This window comes from Salmo salar, chromosome 20 (assembly GCF_965601325.2).
Source record: "Salmo salar chromosome 20, fSalSal1, whole genome shotgun sequence".
Lineage (NCBI taxonomy): Eukaryota > Metazoa > Chordata > Actinopteri > Salmoniformes > Salmonidae > Salmo > Salmo salar.
In genome coordinates, this window is record NC_138310.1 from 79,620,685 (window position 1) to 79,644,319 (window position 23,635).

Consider the following 23,635-nt stretch of genomic DNA (forward strand, 5'->3'; position numbering starts at 1 on the left):
GAGGGGGAGAGAAGGAGGGAGAGGGGGAGGGAGAGGGTGGGAGGGAGGGAGAGGGTGGGAGGGAGAGGGAGAGGGTGGGAGAGGGAGAGGGAGAGGGTGTGAGAGGGAGAGAGAGGGAGAGGGTGGGAGGGAGAGGGAGAGGGTGGGAGAGGGAGAGAGAGGGAAAGCGTGGAAGAGAGAGGGAGAGGGTAGGAGAGAGAGGGAGAGGGTGAGAGGGAGAGGGAGAGGGTGGGAGAGGGAGAGAGAGGGAGAGTGTGGGAGAGAGAGGGAGAGGGTAGGAGAGAGAGGGAGAGGGTGAGAGGGAGAGGGAGCGAGAGGGAGAGGGAGAGGGGGAGGGAGGAAGAGAGAGGGGGAGGGAGGAAGGAAAAGAGAGGGAGAGGGGAGGGGGAGGGAGAGAGAAAAAGGAAGAGGGAGGGAAAGATAGAGGGGGAGGGAGGAAGAGAGAGGGAGAGGGGGAGGGAGGAAGAGAGAGGGAGAGGGGGAGGGTGGAAGAGATAGGGAGAGAGGGAAAGAAAGAAAGAGGGAGAGGGAGGAAGAGAGAAAGAGGTAGAAGGGGGGAGAGAGAGAGAAAGAGGAAGACAGTGACGTCCATAGAGAGAAGGGGGGGGGACACGATAAAAGATAAAAGGACTAAAAGTCCTCTCTCTTTCACACTTGACAGATGACGTCAAGGAAAACCAAATCAATATAAAGACAACCTGCCAGTGACAAGTCTGATTCCTCTCTTACAGTCCCCTACTCTCTCCTCCCTCACTATGACCTGGTACTGCTACAATACCCTAGGGACACTGATCTGTCATATACACTGGTGTCACTACCAGCTCTCACCACGAGAGGCCCTGTGGGCCCTCTGCTCTCTAATTCAATGTGGGTGCATCTCAACAGCACAACAAATCCTCCTCTCCGTCATCTGTACAGATTTGAGAAAACAGCGTAGTCGATTCCTACAGAACATTGACTTTCCACCTTTCAAGTTGTTTAATATCAGTACAGATGGACAGGAGTTGAAGACAGGAGTTGAGGACTTGCCTAAAATTTTTTAATTAGGAAGCCGTTTTAGACTGTTGGGATGCATCTTCTGTGTGATTGAGGAAAGGAGAGGAGGCAGAGGAGTACATTACCATGATAGTTGTCACGACGACTGTCCTGTTCTCAATGTTTGTGCTGTCATTGGACAACAGCACCTCATTCTGGACCAGGACCAGTTTGTCAATGTCGTTCCAGTAGCCAATCTGAGAGAGGAAAGGGAGAGGTGAAAACCAGACAAAACTGCATTTTCATTAAACCCAAATAATTTCCCCCGACATCCCTGTGTGTCTATTCCTACCCGTTGTGGTCCGTTGCTCTTCAGTTCAAACACGTCCATGGTGTAGTTGACTCTGCGGCCGTAGTGGTCAAACTGGATGTTACCTGTTAGACCCTGGATACGCACCTGGAGACAGGACAACAGAGAACACAGGTCAGGACAGAGAACAATAAGGAACACAAAGGACCAAAGAATACCTGTTTGAGTGTGCGTTCCATGTCTATGCCCTGGTTCCAGGGAGCAGCTGGGTTGGCCAGACAGTCTCCAGCATTTCCTCTACGGGAGATGTCTATCTTCTGACGACGCAGGTTCCTGAAGGCCTCGGCCATCACCAAAACCCCATCATACGTCAGAGACGAGGTGTACTGGGGAGAGAGGAGAGGGGAGAGGAGGGAAGGGGAAGAGGAGGAGGAGGAGGGAGAAAGAGTATATTAGATGATTTTACATCAACAGCGTAGAGCCTATAACAGACATGATGATGCCTGTTTTAGGAATCAGGAAATGCCTGTTTCATGCTGTGGGTTCCTCTCTTGACAAAACACTGGATTAGTAATGTACAAAATAAGTCCCATCTATGTGAATGAATGGATCCCCATGAGACCCATCTGCGGCAGTAAGATCATGATTTGAGAGATGAGGTTTTCAGAGGAGGCTTATCTGACTGACAGCTCTGTAACCGGTAAGACACATAGCACTATGGAGGTATTCACACACACAGCAGGGAGACCTCACATCAACACACACACACACACACACACACACACACACACACACACACACACACACACACACACACACACACACACACACACACACACACACACACACACACACACGCACATTGCTGCATAGGCCGTCACAGCCACAGCAGGAAACATTCACATCATGACAGAGACCCAACTGAGGAGGAGAAGAGAAGAGGAAGGATGAGGGGATGATAAATTCAGGGGACGCACTTCACATCAGGTCAGTGTCACTCTGACATGTCTTCCTTTTCTTTCTCACTCTGTGTGTTGGGGTGGTTATATACCATGCCGTTTTGATGATCTTCCCTTGATATTTTCTCAAGATTTTCTTTGAGAACCGACATGCTTGTTCTTCTGTGACCCTGGAAGTCTTAATACTCTTTGACAGGTATTAATAAAACACAACCTGTCCTTAGTTCTAACATTCTAATTGATTGTGATTGATGATGATACATAAAGCTGCCCATTTAATTGTACAGAAAGGGCCTCGTCATTCACTAATGCAGTATGCATCTGTATCCCGCAGACCGAACAGTGAAGTGTTTGTTATTTTGGTCTTGAAAGGTGTTTCCAATAATGGTTTGATGTCAGCATATGACATTTGGTTTCATAGCATATTCCAGAAACAGAATTCTGAGAATGACAAACTCAAAATCTCACTACTCTTTTGGAGGCTCCCCAGAGGAGGAAGGGGAGGACCATTCTCTCCAGTGAATTTCATAAAATGTTTAATTGCAAGACATTTAAAAAGTTATAATGTTTAGATAAAACTATAATAAATATAATCACGTCACCAAATAACTGATTAAAACACTATTTTAACCAAGAAGGTCTACAGTAGCCTCAACAGCAGTCTGTAGGGTAGCACCATGGTGTAGCTGGAGGACAGCTAGCTTCCGTCCTCCTCTGGATACATTGACTTCAATACAAAATCTCGGAGGCTCATGGGCCTCACCCCATTCCATAGACTTACACAGTAATTATGACAACTTCCGGAAGACGTCCTCCAGCCCAGTGGCGTAGCCTTGGCCTACCTAGTGTGATTTCAGGCCTACCCCAAAAATGCCCCAGAAATGATAAAATATGAATTGTGTTATATTTTATTACATTTTTAAAAGAACCGCATGTGAGAAGTGTTTTCAATGGGTCATTTTATTATAATGTAACAAAGGCATAGTCCGCGACAATCAAGTTGGCTTCAGACTATTTGTTACATTTAAAAAAAAAATCATACAGTGGTTTACCTTAACAACTTGGCAATGTCACGTGGCTAAACTTTGTAGCGCATAGGCTAGCAAGCTAGTTTACTGGAATTGACTCACCAGCAAGGTCATTTAGTAGTTCTAGCAATGGCAAACCAAATGTCGATCGCTAGGTTTTTCAGAAAAAGACGTCTGAGTCAAAGGAGTGTGTGCCAAAAAATTATTTGGATCCATCTACTGATAGCTTCCAGAATGAGACATTAACAGGTGGGGCCAGGATAGAAACAATCGCAATCGCAACAGCCAATGCCACGTTGAGCCAGGCATGCTTGCCTACCCCACCGTCTCCTCTCGTTCTTGATGCTGCGGCGGGGGTGAACCTGCAGTAGGTCCACCGACAGATTTGTTTGCCGTTGATGAACCAGCCTGTCAACCAAAGCTAGCAAAGTTCCCTTCAAGTATGATAAATGGCAAATCACGCTGCTTCTCTTCAAGGTGGTATGACCAGTTCGTGTGGATTGAGTATAGTAAAGCAAAAGATACAATTTATTGTACGTTTTGTAGGCCCTTTTCTGGGGCAAATGTCGAATTTAGATTTATACGAGATGGATTTAAAAACTGGAAACTCACAACAAATGCTTGGTGCAAACACAGGAATAGCAAGTTACATTCTAGTGTCCTTGCAAAATGTGAATCCTACAAGGCGACCTATGAGCCTAGAAGTCGTGTGACTGTGTTGAACCAAATACATGGTGTTGCAAACATGGATTTTATAGAAAGAAACCGTGCACATGTTAAAGTGGTCAAAGATATTGTTCTAATGTGTGCAAAGCAGGATATTCCACTCAGAGGGCATAGAGAAACCGTAGAGGCAATCAACAAAGGTAACTTTTTCGAAATCTTCAATTTTATGTCAAATTATGACTCAGAAATACAAAACAGACTTAATGAGCTACCTCGCAATGACACGCTTATGAGCCCCGAAATTCAGAACGAGTTGCTGGAGTGTGCAGCATCATTGTTACTGTGGAGGATAAAAGATGAAGTTAATTCTGCGCCTTCCAAGTACACTGCTCAAAAAACTAAAGGGAACACTTAAACAACACAATGTAACTCCAAGTCAATCACACTCTGTGAAATCAAACTGTCCACTTAGGAAGCAACACTGATTGACAATAAATTTCACATGCTGTTGTGCAAATGGAATAGACAACAGGTGGAAATTATAGGCAATTAGCAAGACACCCCCAATAAAGGAGTGGTTCGGTAGGTGGTGACCACAGACCACATCTCAGTTCTTATGCTTCCTGGCTGATGTTTTGGTCACTTTTGAATGCTGGCGGTGCTTTCACTCTAGTGGTAGCATGAGACGGAGTCTACAACCCACACAAGTGGCTCAGGTAGTGCAGCTCATCCAGGATGGCACATCAATGTGAGCTGTGGCAAGAAGGTTTGCTGTGTCTGTCAGCGTAGTGTCCAGCATGGAGGCGCTACCAGGAGACAGGCCAGTATATCAGGAGACGTGGAGGAGGCCGTAGGAGGGCAACAACCCAGCAGCAGGACCGCTACCTCCACCTTTGTGCAAGGAGGAGCAGGAGGAGCACTGCCAGAGCCCTACAAAATGACCTCCAGCAGGCCACAAATGTGCATGTGTCTGCTCAAACGGTCAGAAACAGACTCCATGAGGGTGGTATGAGGGCCTGACGTCCACAGGTGGGGGTTGTGCTTACAGCCCAACACCATGCAGGACGTTTGGCATTTGCCAGAGAACACCAAGATTGGCAAATTCGCCACTGGCGCCCTGCGCTTTTCACAGATGAAGCAGGTTCACACTGAGCACATGTGACAGACGTGACAGAGTCTGGAGACGCCGTGGAGAACGTTCTGCTGCCTGCAACATCCTCCAGCATGACCGGTTTGGCGGTGGGTCAGTCATGGTGTGGGGTGGCATTTCTTTGTGGGGCCGCACAGCCCTCCATGTGCTCGCCAGAGGTAGCCTGACTGCCATTAGGTACCGAGATGAGATCCTCAGACCCCTTGTGAGACCATATGCTGGTGCGGTTGGCCCTGGGTTCCCCCTAATGCAAACAATGCTAGACCTCATGTGGCTGGAGTGTGTCAGCAGTTCCTGCAAGAGGAAGGCATTGATGCTATGGACTGGCCTGCCCGTTCCCCAGACCTGAATCCAATTGAGCACATCTGGGACATCATGTCTCGCTCCATCCACCAACGCCACGTTGCACCACAGACTGTCCAGGAGTTGGCGGATGCTTTAGTCCAGGTCTGGGAGGAGATCCCTCAGGAGACCATCCGCTATCTCATCAGGAGCATGCCCAGGCGTTGTAGGGAGGTCATACAGGCACGTGTAGGCCACACACACTACTGAGCCTCATTTTGACTTGTTTTAAGGACATTACATCAAAGTTGGATCAGCCTGTAGTGTGGTTTTCCACTTTAATTTTGAGTGTGACTCCAAATCCAGACCTCCATGGGTTGATAAATTGGATTTCCATTGATTATTTTTGTGTGATTTTGTTGTCAGCACATTCAACTATGTAAAGAAAAAAGTATTTAATAAGATTATTTCTTTCATTCAGATCTAGGATGTGTTATTTTAGTGTTCCCTTTATTTTTTTGAGCAGTATATTTTGCCACACTAGCAGATGAATATAAAGATCAATCTAAACTAGAACTTGTTGCTGTGTTTATCTGATACATTCATGCTGAAATGGTTAAAGAAAGAGCTGTTGTGTTTATGGAAACCGCTGATTTGTCTGCATAAGGAATTTGCGTTGCAACCCCTGGAGTAGGATCCCACTCTTCGTGTGGGTTTTTGTTTAGATGGCACTTCAGTCATGTCAGGGAACAGAGGAGGGATACATGTCCTACTAAAGCAAACATTTAAGCAAGCTGTGTCGGGACACGTCAGTACTTTCTTTGACACAGTAAACCAGCTGCACACATTTATGAGTGGATCCCACAGACATGCTTGATTCATGAAGTACAGAAAGAGTTGCATCCCGATAGACCATGTATCGAGCTAGGAAGATCCACGGATGTACGGTGGAGTTCAAAATCAGGGTCTGTGAGTAAAGTGCTGTTACTGCTTGATGTCATTTTAGAGGTTTTTGCAGAGTTTTCAGATGCTTGTAGCAGCCGATGCCCTCTTACAACAAATCCAGAACAATACGTTTTTATTCCTGTTAGTCACATTTAGTAAATTGTTTGACACTAGTGATTTTGCTACGAAGGGATTACAAAGCTCTACATTATCTGTGATGGACGGTATTGGTTTAATTGAAATCCTCAAAAGCAGCTGTTCTACGTTCAGAGATAACTCAGGGGGAGACTTGTCTTGTCTGTCCCTAGTAAGATGTCATTTTCTATAGTAGAGTCGGGCAGGGCGTGACAGGGGGTGTTTTGGGTTCTTCTATGGTTTCTATTTCTATGTTTAAGTTCTAGTTTGTCTATTTCTATGTTGGGATTGTTTGGGGTTGATCTCTAATTGGAGGCAGCTGATCCTCATTGCCTCTGATTAGAGATCATATTTAAGTAGGGGTTTTTCTCTTCCTGTTTGTGGGTTATTAATTTTGTGAGTAGTGTATGCCTGCTCTGTGTCACGGCTTTCTTGTTTTTTGTATTTCAAGTTTATTGGTTATTGCATTAGTTTCACGATTTAATAAAAGATGTGGAACTACGATCATGCTGCGTATTGGTCTGATCCTTCTGAAAGCCCTGACAGAATCACCCACCAGAAAAGGACCAAGCAGCGTGCCCAGGAGGAGCAGGGATCCTGGGCCAGGGAAAGGAGTGAATGGAGGATCCTGGACGTGGAAGGAAATCCAGGCCGGAATGGATCGCCTCCCATGGGAACAGGTGGAAGCAGCGAGGGAAGTACAGCAACGAGATCAACAGGCAAGGCAACGAAGGAAGCACGAGAGGCATTCCTCAAAAAAATGGGGGGGGCTCATGGGAAGTTTGGCAGAGTCAGGGTGGAGACCTGAGCCAACTCCCCGTGCTTACTGTGGGGAGAAAGTGACGGGGCAGGCACCGTGTTGTGCGGTGATGCGCACTGTGTCGTCAGGGCGCATTCACAGGCCGGTGGGATCTGTGCCGCACCCTGCAGTTGTCGAGCTGAGTAGAGCATCCAGCCAGGGCGGGGTGTGCAAGCCACACGCACCAGACCTCCGGTGCGCATCCGCGGCCCAGTACGTCCTGTGCCTGCTTCTCTCACTCTCCCTCCAGTGCGCCTACATAGTCCAGTACGTCCTGTGCCTGCTCCTCGCACTCTCCTTTCAGTGCGCATCCATAACCCGGTACAGCCAGTGCCTGCTGTGAGCACTCGGCCCTTAGTGCGTCTCCCCAGTCCGGTGAGACCGATTCCTGCTCCTCGCACTCTTCCTCCAGTGCGTATCCATAACCCGGTACAGCCAGTGCCTGCTGTGAGCACTCGGCCCTTAGTGCGTCTCCCCAGTCCGGTGAGACCGATTCCTGCTCCTCGCACTCTCCCTCCAGTGCGCCTCCATAGCCCAGTATGTCCTGTGCCTGCTCTGTGCACTCGCCCTGAGGTGCGTGTTACCAGTCTGGCGCCACCTATGCCAGTCCCACGCATCGGACCTCCAGTGCGCATCCCTAATCCAGAGCCTTCAGCGGTGGTCTGCAACCCAGAGCCTTCAGCGGTGGTCTGCAACCCAGAGCCTTCAGCGGCGGTCTGCAACCCAGAGCCTTCAGCGGCGGTCTGCAACCCAGAGCCTTCAACGGTGGTCTGCAACACAGAGCCTTCAGCGGTGGTCTGCAACCCAGAGCCTTCAGCGGCGGTCTGCAACCCAGAGCCTTCAGCGGCGGTCTGCAACCCAGAGCCTTCAGCAGCGGTCTGCAGCCCAGTGTCTTCAGCGACGGCCTTTAGCCCAGAGTCTTCAGTGGCGGTTGGCGGTCCGAAGCCTCCGGCGACGATCCATGGTCTGGTTCCTCTGGACATACAGAAGCGGGGGGATCAGAGGGCAGTGGGGGTACCACGCCCGGAACCAGAGCCGCCACCATAGACATTAGTCACCCATCCTACCCTCCCTTTGTGTTTTGTGTTTTTTTTTTTTTTTTTGCATTCGGAGTCTGCACCTTTGGGGGGGGGGGGGGTACTGTCACGTCCTGTCCCTAGTAAGATGTCATTTTCTATAGTAGAGTAGGGCAGGGTGTGACAGGGGGTGTTTTGGGTTGTTCTATGTCTTCTATTTCTATGTTGGGATTGTTTGGGGTTGATCTCTAATTGGAGGCAGCTGATCCTCATTGCCTCTGATTAGAGATCATATTTAAGTAGGGGTTTTTCTCTTCCTGTTTCTGGGTTATTCATTTTGTGAGTAGTGTATGCCTGCTCTGCGTCACGGCTTTCTTGTTTTTTGTATTTCAAGTTTATTGGTTATTGCATTAGTTTCACGATTTAATAAAAGATGTGGAACTACGATCATGCTGCGTATTGGTCTGATCCTTCTGAAAGCCCAGACAAGACTTTGATAAAGTTCTCAAGCTAAATAAAGAGATGATGATTAATCATGATATTAGTAATTGGGATGTGAGGGCATCACAGCAGCAAAAACTGCCTGTAAAAACCTTCACTGGAAAACATCCAGCATCAAGAGTGGCAGTGACCTGAGGCAACTTTGGAACAATATTCTAGACAGACAGATTACTGAGTTGAACTCACAATTTCATGATGACACATACGGGATCATGCAAGCGGCAGCCTCCTTTTCCAAAGAATCCCAAACCTGCGGCCTTAAAGAGCAGCTGAAGACCACATGCGATCATTATGCAATGTCAATTGAGGATTCTGAATTCACTGTTTTTATTCAGCAGTTGAGTTGCAAAATGATCATGGGAAAGAGTGACTTTTCCTCCATTGACAGCTGCCCTAATGATATTTTCCCTAATATAAACTCTCTGTTAAGGATCATTGTCACACTTCCAATGACATCATGCAGTGTGGAGACACTTTTCTCAACAACGACTAGGATAAAAAAAATCGTCTTCGCACATCAATGACAAGCGTCTGGCTGAACCACTTCAGTTTGCTGTCTTTTGAGCGTGAACTGACAGATATATTGGATTATGATGAAATCATCACCATATTCAACTCAAAGCCTCGCCGTCTGCACCTTGTGATGTAGGTCACGCCTTATGATACGTCTACTAAAGGTAAGGTACCATTTCATAGTACTACCGCCCGCCATGGTATAAATTGTAACATCAAATATAGGCTTGTTTGCCCATCGAGATTAAAGTGCGTCTGAAGATGAGTTTGTTGTTGGCAAGTTGGCAACTGGTCTAAATGTACTGTCTTATATGCTGGGATAGGTAATTATTTATATATGTAATGAGATTGCTCCAAGTACTATGCACTAGTATAAAATTATTGTATTACGAAAAAATATATGGTGCACGTCACAAAATAAATTAAATGAAGTAGAAAAAATGCATATCCATATTTTTCTAGGCCTATCCCCCCCAAAAAATCTAGCTACGCCCCTGCTCCAGCCTATCAGAGCTCTTGTAGTATGAACTGACATGTTGTCCACCCAATCAAAGGACCAGAGAATTAATCTAGTACTGAAAGCATAAGCTACAGCTAGCTAGCACTGCAGTGTTTAAAATATGGTGAGTTGTTGACTCAAAGAGAGAGAAAGACAACAGTTGAACAGTTTTGAACAAATTAATTTCTTCCAAAATGACGAAGCAAGAGAGAAAGAGAGAGAGCGATATTGTCATTTTTTCTCACTTTCAGTTTCACTTACTTAGCTAGCAAATGCAGCTAGCTAGTTTAGCCTACTGAAACACCTTGCTCAGAGCGATGCTATGTTAGCTAGCTGGCTATTACTTTCCAACACAACACTGAAACTCTTCCATGTCAAGGTAAGCTTTTGGTATTAATAGTGATATTTATTACATTGGACTAATGATTACACCCTATATTAGCTAGATGCAGGCAAGTGTGTGCAAGGTGGTATTGAATGTCACTGTCTGTCCATGTGTCACTGTCTGTCACCTCAAATGTGTCTCTCAACCTGTGTGCACCTACTTACTGTACGTTGTAAACTTTCATTCATAGTCTAGGTTGTAGCAACCTCATGATGGGTATGGGGAAAATGTGAGTATCATGTAGTAGCCTAAACCTATCGCTGTTACCTTGAACTGGGTAAATGGAATATGAATAATAGTAATCCAATATGCTGTAACAGAAATAAGGCCATGCTCATGAAAAAAAATGTCCTCCCTAATTTTAAACGGCACTGACCTAGTCATCCTAGGGCGGAGCTAGTCATCCTAGGGCAGGGCTAGTCATCCTAGGGCAGGGCTAGTCATCCTAGGGCGGGGCTAGTCATCCTAGGGCGGAGCTAGTCATCCTAGGGCAGGGCTAGTCATCCTAGGGCAGGGCTAGTCATCCTAGGACAGAGCTAGACATCCTAGGACAGAGTTAGTCATCCTAGGGCAGGGCTAGTCATCCTAGGGCAGGGCTAGTCATCCTAGGGCAGGGCTAGTCATCCTAGGGCAGGGCTAGTCATCTTAGTGCAAAGCGTGCTGGATGAATACTTAATGCTGAGATGGACAACCATGGAGATATTCTCGCTATACACCAAGTCACTTGGCTCTGTCATATCCTCACATGGTCTCTCCTATCATTGCTATGCAGACGACACACAATTAATCTTCTCCTTTCCCCCTTCTGATAACCAGGCGGCGAATCGCATCTCTGCATCTCTGTCAGACATATCAGTGTGGATGACGGATCACCAGCTCAAGCTGAACCTCGGCAAGACGGAGCTGCTCTTCCTCCCGGGGAAGGACTGCCCGTTCCATGATCTCGCCATCACGGTTGACAACTCCCTTGTGTCCTCCTCCCAGAGTGCTAAGAACCTTGGCGTGACCCTGGACAACACCCTGTCATTCTCCACTAACATCAAGGCGGTGACCCGATCCTGTAGGTTCATGCTCTACAACATTCGCAGAGTACGACCCTGCCTCACACAGGAAGCGGCGCAGGTCCTAATCCAGGCACTTGTCATCTCCCGTCTGGATTACTGCAACTCGCTGTTGGCTGGGCTCCCTGCCTGTGCCATTAAACCCCTACAACTCATCCAGAACGCCGCAGCCCGTCTGGTGTTCAACCTTCCCAAGTTCTCTCACGTCACCCCGCTCCTCCGCTCTCTCCACTGGCTTCCAGTTGAAGCTCGCATCCGCTACAAGACCATGGTGATTGCCTACGGAGCTGTGAAGGGAACGGCACCTCCATACCTTCAGGCTCTGATCAGGCCCTACACCCAAACAAGGGCACTGCGTTCATCCACCTCTGGCCTGCAGGTCCCCCTACCTCTGAGGAAGCACAGTTCCCGCTCAGCCCAGTCAAAACTGTTCGCTGCTCTGGCACCCCAATGGTGGAACAAGCTCCCTCACGACGCCAGGACAGCGGAGTCAATCACCACCTTCCGGAGACACCTGAAACCCCACCTCTTTAAGGAATACCTAGGATAGGATAAAGTAATCCTTCTAACCCCCCCCCCCCTTAAAAGATTTAGATGCACTATTGTAAAGTGGTTGTTCCACTGGCTATCATAAGGTGAATGCACCAATTTGTAAGTCGCTCTGGATAAGAGCGTCTGCTAAATGACTTAAATGTAAATGTAATGTAAAATATGGAGAGAGAGAGAGATTGAAGGTGTAAACTTAATGTAAACTTGAAGGTGAAAATCTAAATAGCATATTTTACTATATAGCTTCCCTATCAAAACAAAAAATGTCAAGCAGACAACGTAAGAAAATTAACAACAATGACAAATTGTTTGATGAAGAACACAAAAACCTAAGAAAGAAATTGAGGAACCTACCCAACCAAAAACATAGAGACTCAGAAAACCTGAGCCTCCGCCCTCACTATGGTGCATCTGTAACGATGTACGCTGGGAGTCAGGAAGCAAGTTAAGGGAGTGAATATTTAATAAATAAACACAACACAACACACAGACATGAAACAGAAACAATAACGCCTGGGGAAGGAACCAAAGGGAGTGACATAAATAGGGCAGGTAATCAAGGAGGTGATGGAGTCCAGGTGAGTGTCAATAAGCGCTGGGGGGGCGTGACGATGGTGACAGGTGTGTGTAATAATCAGCAGTCTGGTGACCAAAGAGGCCAGAGAGGGAGTATAGATGACAGAATTACTAAAACAATACAGAAATACACTATGGAAAGCACGTCAGAAATCAGCTCAATGTAATTGAAAAATCCATAGAATCTAACCGCTTCTTGGAAAATTGGAACTTACTAAACAAACAACATAAAGAGATATCTATCCAAAACAGAGATGAAGAACAAACAGCTAAAACATATTCATGATCAAATACAAATATTAGACTCAACTATTAAAGACTACCAGAACCCACTGGATTTTCTAATTTCATTGAATGAACTACAGGACAAAATAAAAACCCTCCAAGGCAAAAAAGCCTGTGGTGTTGATGGTGTCCAGATCACAAATTCCAATTGGCTATACTTAGACTCTTTAACATCATCCTCAGCTCTGGCATCTTCCAAAATTTCATCCCAATAACTCCAGTGGGATACAGCATACGTCAACAGCAACCTTCGGGAAATCCTCTACATTATCATTAACGGCAGACTCATATAATTCCTCAGTAAAAACAAGGTACTGAGCAAATGTCAAATTGGCTTATTACCATACGACAAACCACATATTCACCCTGCACACCCTAATTGACAAATAAACAAACAAAAAAAGGCAAAGTCTTCTCATGGTTTGATGATTTCCAAAAAGCGTTTGACTCAATTTGGCATGATGGTCTGCTTTTCAAATTGATGGAAAGCGGTGTTGGGGGAAAAAAACATACGACAATATAAAATCCAGATACACAAACAACAAGTTTGCGGTTAAAATTGGCAAAGAAATACACACATTTATTTCCACAGGCCGTGGGGTGAGACAGGGATACCCCACCCTCTTCAACATATACAGTGCATTCAGAAAGTATTCAGACCCGTTCCCCTTTTCCACATTTTGCTACGTTACAGCCTTATTCTAAAATGGATTAAATACATTTTTTTCTTTATCAATCTACTCACAATACCCCATAACGACAACGCGGAAACAGGTATTTAGAATGTTTGCAAATGTATTACAAATAATAAACAGAAATACCTTCTTTTATATCCGTTTTCAGACCTTTTACTATGATACTCGAAATTGATTTCAGGTGCATCCTGTTTCCATTGAACATCATTGAGATGTTTCTACAACTTGATTGGAGTCCACCTGTGGTAAATTCAATTGATTGGACATGATTTGGAAAGGCACACACCTGTCTATATAAGGTCCCACAGATGACAGTGCATGTCATAGCAAAAACCAAGTCATAAGGTGGAAGGAATTGTCCTTAGAGCTCTGAGACAGGATTGTGTCAAGGCACAGATCTGGGGAAGGGTACCAAAACATTTCTGCAGCATTGAACGTCCCCAAGAACACAGTGGCCTCCATCATTCTTAAATGGAAGAAGTTTGGAACCACCAAGACTCTTCCAGAGCTGGCCACTCGGCCAAACTGAACAATCGGGGGAGAAGGGCCTTGGTCAGGGAGGTGACCAAGAATCCGATGGTAACTCTGACAGAGCTCTAGAGTTCCTCTGTGGAGATGGGTGAATTTTCCAGAAGGACAACCATCTCTGCAGAACTCCACCAATCAGGCCTTTATGGTAGAGTGTCCAGATAGAAGCTATTCCTCAGTAAAAGGCACATGACAGCCCGTTTAGAGTTTGCCAAAAGGCACTTAAAGACTCTCTGCTGCTTTTTAATTATTTGTTATTCTCATCTCTTACTTTTTGGGGGGGATTTTCTTAAAACTGAATTGTTGTTTAAGGGCTTGTAAGTAAGCATTTCACTGTAAGGCCTACACCTGTTGTATTTGGCACATATGACAAATACTATTTGATTTGATTTGAGACCATGAGAAACAAGATTCTTTGGTCTGATGAAACCAAGATTGAACTCTTTGTCCTGAATGCCAAGTGTCACATCTGGAGGAAACCTGGCACCATCCCTACAGTGAAGCATGGTGGTGGCAGCATCATGCTGTAGGGATGTTTTTCAGCGGCAGGGACTGGGAGACTAGTCAGAACCGAGGCAAAGATGAACAGAGCAAAGCACAGAGAGATCCTTGATGAAAACCTGCTTCAGAGCGCTCAGGACCTTGACTGGGGTGAAGGTTCACCTTCCAACAGGACAACGACCCAAAGCACACATTTAAGACAATGCGGGAGTGGCTTTGGGACAAGTCTCTGAATGTCCTTGAGTGGCCCAGCTAGAGCCCGGACTTGAACCCGATAGAACATCTCTGGAGAGACCTGAAAATAGCTGTGCATAGTGTAACGCTTACTGTAAATGTTTTGTTTATTTCACTTTTGTTTAACTATTTCACTTGCTTGGCAATGTAATATATGTTTCCCATGCCAATAAAGCCCTTTGAATTGGAGAGAGAGCGAGAGAGAGGTGTGGGACACTATGTCTAACAGCCGAGTGTTTCCTACTGCTTCTCAGAGTCAAAGTGTGATTGGCTAAAGAGCTGTGACAGGAAAATAGTTTTCTCTCCAACATGATTCTAGAACCCTCTGCAGCAGTGTGTGAGTGTGTGTGTACCTTGGGTGGGATGTCAGAGCCTGGGTACTCTCTCTGGTCCAGTTTGTTCCAGCGCTGCATCAACTTGAGAACTATTGGCTTACTGAAGTCAACCAACTGGAAGCCTGTGATGTTAGCCCCACCATGCATGAATCTCTCTAGAGATATGTCTTTAAAACCCTTGAGGGGAGAGAGACAGAGGAGGAAGAAAGGGAGAGAGGGCGAGAGCGAGAGAGAGCGAAAGAGAATGAGAGAGAGAGAGCGAGAGAGAGAGAGAGAGAGAGTGTGTTAGGCACAACTGCATTTGAAGATTAACCTGGCTTTGCCTGAACATGGAAGCTCTGAGACAGGGATGCACCTTCTTTTCCCAAGCTAGAGAGAGAGAGAGAAGGAGAGAGAGTGCACTGTCTGAAGTGCCTTCAAACCGTTCTCCTCACAAAGGCATGGGTCTGTCTGTTTGGCTCAGAGTTGACTCACATTTTCCTCAGAGACAAGGTAAACCACAGCCACCTGCCTGAACCCCTCTGTACATACCACAACCTCCTCTCTTCTCCTCGTCTCCTCTCTTTCATCTGCACTAATCTAAAAAACCACATCATGTGGATGGGGACAGGGGTATCTGTTTTCACTTGTTCAGTTGGTTCATGTTAGCAGAGATGAAGGAGAGCAGGAGGGGTGCAGACAAGGAAATGAAACCACTTTAGACTATTGGGATGCACTAAGAAGCCACACACATACTTACCAGGTTGGCTAAGATGTAATGGTAGCCTTTGACATGTTTCCCCACACTAACGGCCTGGAGAAGAGAGAGCGAGAGAGAGAGAGAGAGAGAGAGAGAGAGCGAGAGAGAGAGAGAGAGAGAGAGAGAGAGAGAGAGAGAGAGAGAGAGAGAGAGAGAGAGAGAGAGAGAGAGAGAGAGAGAGAGAGAGAGAGAGAGAGAGAGAGAGAGAGAGAGAGAGAGAGAGCAAAAAGAGAATTACTTGACACATTGGAAAGAATTAACAAAATATCTGAGCAAACTAGAATGCTATCTGGCTCTGGGCAGAATACCTGACCACTGTGACTGACCCAAAATTAAGGAAAGCTTTGACTATGTACAGACTCAGTGAGCATAGTCTTGCTATTAAGAAAGGTTGCCGTAGGCAGACCTGGCACTCAAGAGAAGACAGGCTATGTGCACACTGCCCACAACATGAGGTGGAAACTGAGCTGCACTTCCTAACCTCCTGTCAAATGTATGACCATATTAGAGACACATATTTCCCTCAGATTACACAGACCCACAAAGAATTTGAAAACATATCCAATTTTGATAAACTCCCATATCTACTGGATGAAATACCACAGTGTGCCATCACAGCAGCAAGATTTGTGACCTGTTGCCACAAGAAAAGGGCAACCAGTGAAGAACAAATACCATTGTAAATACAACTTTTGTGATATTTTTTTTAAAATATTTTTTTCTCACTTTTGTTCATTATCTATTTCACTTGCTTTGGCAATGTAAACATATGTTTCCCACGCCAATAAAGCCCTTTAAAATTGAGAGCTAGAGAGAGCAATCTCTGTCTGACTGATGATGCCATCCATGCCAATACTACTGAGCCTGCTGTTCCTGGGCAGACCACTGCACAGGTGTGTGTTTGTGTGTTTGTGCGTGTGTCCGTGCTTGTAGTTGCTGGTGTGTGTCTGCCCATATTTGTCAGACCAGTAGACAGGAAGGGAGACCTGGCCAGAAGAGGAAATGATGCATGCACAGGGAAGTAGTGACAGATGGCTGACCAATGGGACATTACCCTGGAGCTGGGGTCAAAGATGACAGCAGCAGAGAAGAGGCAGACAGACACACCTGTCTCAACTGTTAGAGTCACAGTCTGGCCATCAGTAGATGCGTTCAGTGAAGAGAGGAGGAGAGGGGTACTAATGCGCATGAAATACCACAAGGCTGAGAGAGAGATTGTGTGTGTGTGTAATGGTGTGTGATGTTGAGTTCTGTGGTCACCTGTTCTAGAACACTCTGCGGTCTTTCATCAGACTCACCTGTTCTAGAATGCTCTGCAATCTCTCATCAGACTCACCTTTTCTAGAATGTTCTGCAGTCTCTCAGACTCACCTGTTCTAGAATGCTCTAAGTTCTCTCAGACTCACCTGTTCTAGAATGCTCTGCAGTCTCTCAGACTCACCTGTTCTAGAATGCTCTGCAGTCTCTCATCAGACTCACCTGTTCTAGAATGCTCTGCAGTCTTTCATCAGACTCACCTGTTCTACAATGCTCTGCAGTCTCTCATCAGACTCAGCTGTTCTAGAATGTCCTGCAGTCGCTCATCAGACTCACCTGTTCTAGAATGCTCTGCAGTCTCTCATCAGACTCACCTGTTCTAGAATGCTCTGCAGTCTCTCATCAGACTCACCTGTTCTAGAATGCTCTGCAGTCTCTCAGACTCACCTGTTCTAGAATGCTCTGCAGTCTCTCATCAGACTCACCTGTTCTAGAATGCTCTGCAGTCTCTCAGACACCTGTTCTAGAATGCTCTGCAGTCTCTCATCAGACTCACCTGTTCTAGAATGCTCTGCAGTCTCTCATCAGACTCACCTGCTCTAGAATGCTCTGCAGTCTCTGACTCATTTGTTCTAGAATGCTCTGCAGTCTCTCATCAGACTCACCTGTTCTAGAATGCTCTGCAGTCTCTCATCAGACTCACCTGTTCTAGAATGTCCTGCAGTCTCTCATCAGACTCACCTGTTCTAGAATGCTCTGCAGTCTCTCATCAGACTCACCTGTTCTAGAATGTCCTGCAGTCTCTCACCAGACTCACCTGTTCTAGAATGCTCTAAGTTCTCTCAGACACCTGTTCTAGAATGCTCTGCAGTCTCTCATCAGACTCACCTGTTCTAGAATGCTCTGCAGTCTCTCATCAGACTCACCTGCTCTAGAATGCTCTGCAGTCTCTGACTCATTTGTTCTAGAATGCTCTGCAGTCTCTCATCAGACTCACCTGTTCTAGAATGCTCTGCAGTCTCTCATCAGACTCACCTGTTCTAGAATGTCCTGCAGTCTCTCATCAGACTCACCTGTTCTAGAATGCTCTGCAGTCTCTCAGGCTCCAGGTCGATGACATACTTCCTCTCCTGCCGGCGGTCCAGGTCCTCTAGCAGACGACGGTACGCTGCCTGGTTGAAACTCTCCACGCAGATGGCACTCACCTGCACAGAGACAGAGCAATTAACCTGTGTGTGTGTGTGTGTGTGTGTGTGTGTGTGTGTGTGTGTGTGTGTGTGTGTGTGTGTGTGTGTGTGTGTGTGTGTGTGTTTGCATGTGTGCGCCCATGTGGTGCTCACCTGCCAACCATTTTGACCTGCTCGCTCCATGATTGCCTGTAGGATGGCGTAACCTAGACAACAGATCAGAGACGCAACGACAACCAGACATCATCAATCTGGAGAGATGCCAGCAAGGCCACATACATTTAATTTCAGAAAATTTAAGCTGAAGATAAAACAAATAGATCAAATATTTAAGTAAACAAAAACAGTGTCTTGGAACAATCAAACTAAACAGAAACACTGCAAAACACTCTAAATGCCAGATGCCCCTTCCTTCGCTGGCGTCCTCACTCCATCCCTCTTCCTTCTTGTCTGTTTAGTGCAACCTTACGCTAAAGTACCCGTCACTGTGCTTGCTTCGGCAGCACATATACTGAAGTACCCGTCACTGTGCCCCCAGGTACTGTCCTGATCCCCTGTCTCTGACACCTCTGCTGTCTGTTCCTTTCTCTATCACCCTCTGTCTCCCCTCTGTCTTTCTGTCACTGTTTGTCTCTCTCACCCTGATGCTTCTATCATTATGTCCACAGTTCCCCCAAACACTCCCAGTAGCCATCAACAACAGCTGTCCCTGTGTAAACACTCCTCAGCTGTAGGCTAACAATCTGTCTGTCTGTCTGTCTGTCTGTCTGTCTGTCTGTCTGTCTGTCTGTCTGTCTGTCTGTCTGTCTGTCTGTCTGTCTGTCTGTCTGTCTGTCTGTCTGTCTGTCTGTCTGTCTGTGTCCATACTGTATAACAATGTGGCTCTGTGTCTGTCTGTCTGTGTCCATACTGTGTAACATTGTGGCTCTGTGTCTGTCTGTTTGTGTCCATACTGTGTAACAATGTGTCAATCAGTCTGTCTGTTTGTCTGTCTGTGTCCAGACTGTGTGTCTGTCTCCTGGCTGGAGCCTATCCCTGACTATACAACAGACAACAGGAGAAATGTAACAATGAAAAAAAAAACAGCTTTATAGACCCAAAATGTCAGGTGACACATGAACACATAAAAGAAGGCTTGGGAATGGATCTTTGTCAACCAATGGGCACACAGCTTCCCAGTCTCACACACATGTAGGCCTACAAAATCCTCAGTGTGTTTCCATGTGCCTTTCTCCCAGTTTCAAATGCTTTACAACAGATGAACCCTCAGTAGCTGCGGAACCGAAATCTGAGTGTGTGTGTGTGTGTGTGTGTGTGTGTGTGTGTGTGTGTGTGTGTGTGTGTGTGTGTGTGTGTGTGTGTGTGTGTGTGTGTCATGCTGTCTGCAGAGCACGGAGCATAAAACAGATCCCTCTTACTGCCCATTTTCCACCACATTACCGACAGCACGGGGCTGATGGGAAATGCTAATGAACGGCCCTGGCTCGGCGAGTCACGGGTGAGTGAAGCGGAAACCGCACCTACAATCCCCTTGGTGTCGACCTAGCCAAGCCGGGCCACAGAGAGACTGGCAGAAGGGAGGCACACACACACACACTGAGAAAATGCATTGTGTGGTGGGACTGGCACTGCTAGCCACTCAGAGGGCATCGAGACCCTGGCATGGCGAGTGGATGTGGGAATGTCTGGTTTAGGGTTCCGTGCTGAGTATTCCCATGACGATAGTCCGGAGCGGAGGGCATCAGCTGTGTCCAATCTGTCAGCACACACAGCATCAAGGGGAACAAGCTCACTTTAATCTCTGTCAGCCTTTCCACAGATAATCACAGTCACAGTCACATTTAGTTCAGTAACAAGCTGAGTTAATGCTTGGGTTGAGCTGTGTGAATGACTGGGTTTAACTGTGTGAATTACTGGGTTGAGACTTGTTACTGAGTGGATCGAGACATTTTAATGACTGCGTTAAGCTGTGTGAATGACTGGGTTTAACTGTGTGAATTACTGGGTTGAGACTTGTTACTGAGTGGATCAAGACATTTTAATGACTGGGTTAAGCTGTGTGAATGACTGGGTTGAACAGTGTGAGTGACTGGTTTGAGTTGTGTGAGTGACTGTGTTGAGCTGGGTGAATTAGTGGGTTCAGACATGTTAATGACTGGGTTGAGCTGTGTTAATGAATGGGTTGAGCTGTGTTAATGACTGGGTTGAGCTGTGTTAATGACTGGGTTGAGCTGTGTTAATGACTGAGTTGAGCTGTGTTAATGACTGAGTTGAGCTGTGTTAATGAATGGGTTGAGCAGTGTGAATTACTGGCTTGAGCAGTGTTAATGACTGGGTTGAGCTGTGTTAATGACTGGGTTGAGCTGTATGAATGACTGGGTTGAGCTGTATGAATGACTGGGTTGAGCTGTATGAATGACTGGGTTGAGCTGTATGAATGACTGGGTTGAGCTGTATGAATGACTGGGTTGAGCTGTATGAATGACTGGGTTGAGCTGTATGAATGACTGGGTTGAGCTGTATGAATGACTGGGTTGAGCTGTATGAATGACTGGGTTGGACTATGTGAATTATTGGGTTGAGCTGTGTAGAGTTCCCGCTCACTCCATTCCATTTTCCTCTCTTCCTCTTTCCTTTCTCCCTCTTTCCTCTCTCCTTTCTCCCTCTTTCCTCTCTTCTGCTTCCCTTGGATTGACTAGATTAGATTGATTGATTGATTGATTGATTGATTGATTGACTGATTAACTGACTGGTTGACCTACTGACTGACTGACTGATTGATTGATTAATTGATTGGGTATTGTTTGATTGACAGCTGGTACCTCTGTCTGTGTCATAGAGGAATACAAAGCGGCTCCAGTCGTAGTGGTCCAGCAGGGACAGCAGAGCTCCTCTGATAGAGGGGCGGAGCTGCAGGGTGAACTGGCCCTCCCCCTCCGTGGGGAAACTGGGTGTGACCAGGGAGATGTGCAGAGCGCTGCAGAACGACGTCAGGGTGTGCACCGAACGCTTGTCGTACAGGCCGAAGATGGCAAACACACCCCGCGAGTATTGAGAACAGACTGCAGGGAGAGAGAGAGGGAGGAAGGGGAGAAGGGGATGCTTAAAGGCTAATTGTACTGAGAATGCTTAAAGGCTAATTGTACTGAGAATGCTTAAAGGCTAATTGTACTGAGAATGCTTAAAGGCTAATTGTATTGAGAATGCTTAAAGGCTAATTGTACTGAGAATGCTTAAAGTCTAATTGTACTGAGAATGCTTAAAGGCTAATTGTATTGAGAATGCTTAAAGGCTAATTGTACTGAGAATGCTTAAAGGCTAATTGTACTGAGAATGCTTAAAGTCTAATTGTACTGAGAATGTTTAAAGGCTAATTGTACTGAGAATGCTTAAAGGCTAATTGTACTGAGAATGCTTAAAGGCTAATTGTACTATATACACATGCAATAGACATTTGACATAGAGCCAGAAGAACACGCCAGGAATACTGAGAACAGAATGCAGGCAGAGAGGCAGAGAAAGAGATGCTCATTAATGTATATTCACATAGCGGAATCTCGTGAAATACGTCAAACATTTTAACGAGTGGATGCTTCAGTTTGTGCCGTCCATAATTGCAACAACAAATTGCAGCTGCTGGGTGCATGTGAGTGTGTGAGTGTGCTTGTCAAAAGAGCTGACAAAACACAGAAAATTATATTTGCAACTTGATTTTCATATCACAAAAATGTTTCCCAGTAATTATTTTGGCCCTCTCAACAATACCAATTCCACAGTAGAGAGCCAAACACTACTAACATAATTACTACACATAAACAATCAGTCCCCCTGACTCCTCTGGGAGGTCATCTCTCACACAGACAAAACAACAACAAATCAAAGAAATAATTCTGACTCATGTCTCACTGTTACAATTCCATGCTGATGTTATGTATGCAATTCATCTCCCTAAAACCCTGCAGCTCTTTCAACAGAGAGAGGGAGATTTCTCTGACGTCTCTGTCGCTCGTCTGCTAACTTTCCCTCTCCTCCACAGTATGTAACTCATCCACTGCTTCGTTAAAGGAGGGTGAAATGATTTGTTTTGATGATGCATCTGTAGTGTAGCTTTCATACCCTGCTACACACACACACCCTAGTCCTGCCTCACACTGTGCTTCTAAGGCCCTGGGAAGTGTGGTTTTGTAGTTATTGATGGTTCAGAACATGTGTCTCCTATTCCAGGAAACAACATATTCTATGCACAATCTCTGTATCATGGAGATTTACACACTACTCAAAATCAAATATACACTCCACTCTCTCTCTCCCCCTTTCCCGCCCACTTTCTCCATTCATTCTTCTTTCAGACGTGTGTCTTGAAGTAGAAACCCAGCCCGCGTCATATACCTGCTCCTAACCACTTTAGTGTTGCGGTAAACACAGAAAACAACCAATATGCTCTGCTCTAAACCTCTTCCTCCATCCCTCCGTTTTTATTGGTCTCTCACATTCCTTGTTTTTCTTTCTTCCTCCATCCTTCTCTCAACTTTTGTATTTTATTTTTCTCTCTACCTTCCTTACTCTCTCTAACTTGCTTATTACTCTCTCTGGGGAGCAAAAGTGATTCCATTATCTTCTGTGATAAACGCCAGTCTGGGAAACAGAGTGAGAGAGGCTGCTTTGAGCCTGCTTTGAGCCAGTAAGGCGGGCACGGGCAGGGCCCTGAACCTGGGCTGAGATGAAGAGGAATTAGACGCGGGCAAGGCCCTGGGCTGAGATGAAGAGGGATTAGACACTGGGCAGGGCCCTGAACCTGGGCTGAGATGAAGAGGGATTAGACACTGGGCAGGGCCCTGAACCTGGGCTGAGATGAAGAGGGATTAGACAGTGTGCAGGGCCCTGAACCTGGCCTGAGATGAAGAGGGATTAGACACTGGGCAGGGGCCTGAACCTGGGCTGAGATGTAGAGGGATTAGACACTGGGCAGGGGCCTGAACCTGGGCTGAGATGTAGAGGGATTAGACACTGGGCAGGGCCCTGAACCTGGGCTGAGATGAAGAGGGATTAGACACTGGGCAGGGCCCTGAACCTGGGCTGAGATGAAGAGGGATTAGACACTGGGCAGGGCCCTGAACCTGGGCTGAGATGAAGAGGGATTAGACACTGGGCAGGGCCCTGCACCTGGGCTGAGATGAAGAGGGATTAGACAGTCATTACGTCATAAAAGACACCAAAGTCCACATGGGAGACACTGTGTTCAAAGCGGTTTCATTTAATTTATTTCCACTAATAGAGAAAAGGTGCCCACATGCTTCCCTTCCGAAACAGTTCAGAACAGTTTTTTCAAATATTAGGATGACATTTTGTGACGTTTTTGTTCCTTTTGGTCTTCGGTAAGGGTTTATGCCCATTAGTTTCTGCAAAAAATGTTCACTTGAGAAGTACTGCACCATACATCTTAGTTATATGTAAAATTGTGCGACTATGATCTCTTCTGCAAAAACATAAAAATTAATGACAGATTTCTTGAGTTATCTTAGATT

At 46.1% G+C, this 23,635-nt stretch overlaps 1 protein-coding gene across 4 annotated transcripts in view; it reads right to left on the reverse strand.

The window, feature by feature from the left end:
* LOC106581393 (glutamate receptor 4) overlaps positions 1-23,635 on the reverse strand; it is a 115,632-nt gene that overhangs the window by 44,066 nt on the left and 47,931 nt on the right. For all 4 annotated transcript variants that reach the window (XM_014163428.3, XM_014163429.3, XM_045703995.2 and 1 more), the window contains exons 3-10: positions 20,933-21,172; positions 18,264-18,316; positions 17,997-18,128; positions 15,667-15,720; positions 14,946-15,104; positions 1,504-1,671; positions 1,328-1,432; positions 1,122-1,232 (exon numbers count right to left, since the gene is read on the reverse strand). In XM_014163428.3, coding sequence (XP_014018903.2) covers positions 1,122-1,232; positions 1,328-1,432; positions 1,504-1,671; positions 14,946-15,104; positions 15,667-15,720; positions 17,997-18,128; positions 18,264-18,316; positions 20,933-21,172 — 1,022 coding nt within the window. The remainder of the gene's footprint in view (positions 1-1,121; positions 1,233-1,327; positions 1,433-1,503; positions 1,672-14,945; positions 15,105-15,666; positions 15,721-17,996; positions 18,129-18,263; positions 18,317-20,932; positions 21,173-23,635) is intronic.